This window comes from Suncus etruscus, chromosome 4 (assembly GCF_024139225.1).
Source record: "Suncus etruscus isolate mSunEtr1 chromosome 4, mSunEtr1.pri.cur, whole genome shotgun sequence".
Classification (NCBI taxonomy): domain Eukaryota; kingdom Metazoa; phylum Chordata; class Mammalia; order Eulipotyphla; family Soricidae; genus Suncus; species Suncus etruscus.
In genome coordinates, this window is record NC_064851.1 from 86283718 (window position 1) to 86287441 (window position 3724).

The 3724-nt window shown below is 45.4% G+C and overlaps 1 protein-coding gene across 1 annotated transcript; it reads right to left on the reverse strand.

Annotated features, from left to right (window-relative positions):
* Nucleotides 1–1823: 1823 nt before the first annotated feature.
* TSPYL4 (TSPY like 4) lies at nt 1824–3724 on the reverse strand. The gene has a single exon (XM_049771364.1). The coding sequence runs from the start codon at nt 3663–3665 to the stop codon at nt 2454–2456; it is 1212 nt and encodes a 403-aa protein (XP_049627321.1). The 5' UTR covers nt 3666–3724; the 3' UTR covers nt 1824–2453.

Sequence of the window (3724 nt, forward strand, 5' to 3'; positions counted from 1 at the left end):
CTTATTTAGTTTGACAGAAATTCTACAAGTACTTATACTGGTAAGGAACATATATCAAGTACATGACTACTGGATTAAAGAAATATCTAGACAACAGTTAATGTTTGTTTTATATTACTTTCACAAAACACAGCAACAACTCTCAAGATTCCACACTCTTCAAAGATCAGACTGTTCAAATAAAACTTTAATTGAGTTATGCATGGAGAGACCAGGACAAGCTGGTATATTATAATCACAGAAGGCTTCAATTACAAGGACACAAATTTGATTTTTCACACATTCTCAATTACAGGCAAAAATAGATTTGTTGATTTTGCTAAAAAACAAAACTGAAAAAGAGAAATTAAAAGAATTTTACTTAAACACAGTGAAATAAGGCATATACATTCATCTTCTACATATAAAAGAGTACCCCTAGAATCAACATCCTGATTTTCTTTTATGTACAAAAATACAACTGAATTCAAGGAGTTGGGGAAAATTGGAGGAAAAGCCCTTCTCCAAGAATTGCTTTAAATAGCAACCAATGATTCTCTAGAAAAGCCTCAGTGGTGCCCCATTACCTCAGACCCTGTTAAGTTCCAGTCTTTCCTATCTACCTTCCAAGCCCAAGTTACAGCAAACTCATTTGTTTCTGGGCTTTGGCTTTCCCAAGGTAGGTTAGGATAATACCTTCAAATAAAAAAAAAGGGGGGGGATAGTCTTTATCCCCACCACATATCTCAATAAGACAGCTCTGGCAGCTAAGCTGTTCCACCTACTGGAATACACCCAACCCCACGCCCCACCTCACCCCCCCCCCCCACATGCACACCTGCTCCAGAGGGTAGATTGAACCTTGGCATCTCTGCAATGCAGACTGCAGTCTGCTCCCTCATTGGCTAAAAGCAGGGAAGTAAATTAGGAAGCTGAGAATCAGAAGAATTCTCAGAAGGATAGAAGCCCCTGGGGGGTATCAAGATGGTAATTAATACAGAAGACAGGATTGGCCCACAAGACAGCTGACTTGGGTGTTAATTTCTTAGTAGTCCATCATAAAAGAAAATATATACCTTTAAAAATGTAAACTGAAATTACATGTGTGTTCCTTTAGATCAGTCTGTTCTGGTGTCTAAATCTCCCCCACATAGTGAGGTCTTCAGACTCTCCTCCCAGTTTATAAAACTACAAAGCACAGGTTTTGCAGACAGAAAAAAAGGATCGAGTTGTCAAAACTGTCCTAAAAGAACCTGCTTAATTATTACCTATAATTAAGCAATTAACCTGTCTCCATTTAGGAGTAGATGCTTCTTCCTCTGGACACAATAAAAAGCAAATTAAATTTAAAAAGACCCTTGCCAATTTTGTTTTTTATTTGTGAAGAATAACAGCCGTCAGAAATGGGGTGAAGAGCACTTTTGGAGGAAGAAAAGGAGCCGAGAAAGAAAGGAAGAGGTAGAGGAAGTGAGAGATGGGAAGATAAGGAGAAAAGACAAATCATATAGATATATTAAACAGGTCCCACAGATCAGAAATACTTTTTAGTGCCATGTTGGTCACGTGTATAATAGGTAAAGAAGGTGTTAGATAAAAAATACCTACAAAATTGCCTCGACAGAAAAACTGACTAGGTTTAAAAAGATTCAAAAGAACCGCATTCCAGCCTTGCTTTTGGCACTCTCTCACAATCACCCAACCAATCTGTCTGATTAGGTTAACGTGTGACCCATGTGCCTGTGGGAGCTAAAGTCCACGGATGATTCTGGGGAATCAGACAATGATGCCTGTGCAAACTTCAGAGGCTGAAAGCAAGTTTTGGTGAGACCTTACACATGTCATGATGCAGTGTGACCAAAAGCATTACAGAACACCTCTCATCTGCTACCTCATCCATGCCTAGTAGCCACCTCTAAGCAACCTGATTCTACCAGATAACCAGCAGGATTCATGGCATGGGCCCAGAAAAGTTGCTAGAAGCTAGTTAACCATAGGTTACCTAAAAATGTCAAGTCTGGGTTGAAGGCTGACATCATTTATATCAGCATCAACTTACACAGCTGAAACTCAAAAACGGATTTAAAATGTGAAGTCCAGTAATTTGTAATTATGTATCAAGATTCTCTGTGGTAGATAACCACTGAAAAACCTGAAATCACAGAAAGGAGCCAAGTCTTGCATACAAAGGAAGAAATGTGTTTATCTACAGCGGCTTGATTTGGCATAGAAGTAGTGGAAGGGAATGCGCGTGGAACGTGTAACTGGGTGTAGAACAGTATGAAGGCCCAGAAGAAAGAGATCATTGGCATACAAGTGTCAATGCTGCAACTGATGGATTCAGAAGACTGTTGAAGAATCAAAGGGCAAAATTCAGTCTGAAAAGATAGCAGTTGGAAGGCTGCAGGCTGATGGCTAAGCGTGAGTTCAAGAGGTGGTATGGAAACTTGAGCAGGACCTTCTACAAGGGGCAGAAGTTAGCCGGACTGGAACCTAAAAGACCTGGCGCTCTCCACTGGAGGTCTGACTGGGTCCCGCACACCTCTGCGGAGCCCATCGGTCATCAGGTAATACTTCAAGGGATTGGACCAAAGTTCTCCTCTGATAATTTCAGCAATCGTGTCGAATTCAAGGAGGCTGTTGTCTGAAAACCAGTTGAAGAAACTCGGGATAGCATTTCCTTCTCGGTTCCGGTGGATGTGAGCCTGTGGGTCTTGGCCCCGGTGCCAGCGAATTGGCGTAGAAAGAGACACCACTCGGCCAGAGGCTCTTCGCTCATATTCCTTGACAATCCCCTCATTTCGGAAGTAGGGGTTGTTTTGGAAGATGAACTTAAACTTGCAGCCTGACCTCGGGTGTTTGAGCTCTTCCACCTCCAAATTATTCATAAACTTCATTATATCTTCATCTTGGGCACTGATCATAGGCGACAGCTGAGGATGGTTCCGAAAGGCGGTGATCCAGAAACCTGGGATATTTTGGATAATGAAGCTTCTGCGCTGCATGTGGAGCCTTCGCATTCGGCCAAACTTGCGTTCCAGCTGAAGAAAGGCCCTGTCAGCCTGGGCATTCACTTGCAACAGTTCCAGATCAATGGCCTCGAGAGAGTCCATGCAGTTATGCATCTTGGGGCCCTTGGTCCTCCTCTCCTCTTTTCCTTCTTCCTTTTCTTTCTGCACCCCTTTTTCTTCCACCATCTCCGCTGCTCCTCCCTCCTTTTCAGCTGCGCACTTTTTCGTCATTTCCTTGACCTTTGCCCCAGCCAGGAGAGGAGACCCCAATTCCACTGCGCCACAAGCTTCTAGTATTTGCTCCTCGGCCAGGCCACGGGGCTCTCTGCGGGGACAGTCTTTTTCTTGGGTATTGTCAGCGGCGGCGGCTGCAAAGCTTGCATCCAGGCCCGGGGTGGAAGGCGAGGCCTCTTTCTGCACCGCTTGGGTGGCGGCGCAGACGGGACACCCAGCCACTCGGATGCGGAGCGCTAAGCCACAGTCTGCGGGTTCCCGGAGTGCGCCTCCCTCCGCGCCGGTCCCCACGATGCTCTCACCTGTCTCCGCCATCTCTGGTTTTAACGCGGCTTGGTCGCCCAGGCCTAGGCTCGGGCCTGGACGTCCCGGGACATCATCAGGAGGAGCGAGGGGGCAGGTTTCAGCGACCGGGAGGGTGCCGCTCTCTTCCGAGCCGCTCATTTTGGCTGAAAGCAGGCCCGCAGGAGGTGCGCGTCGCTGGTCCTCTGCAGAACTGTGCT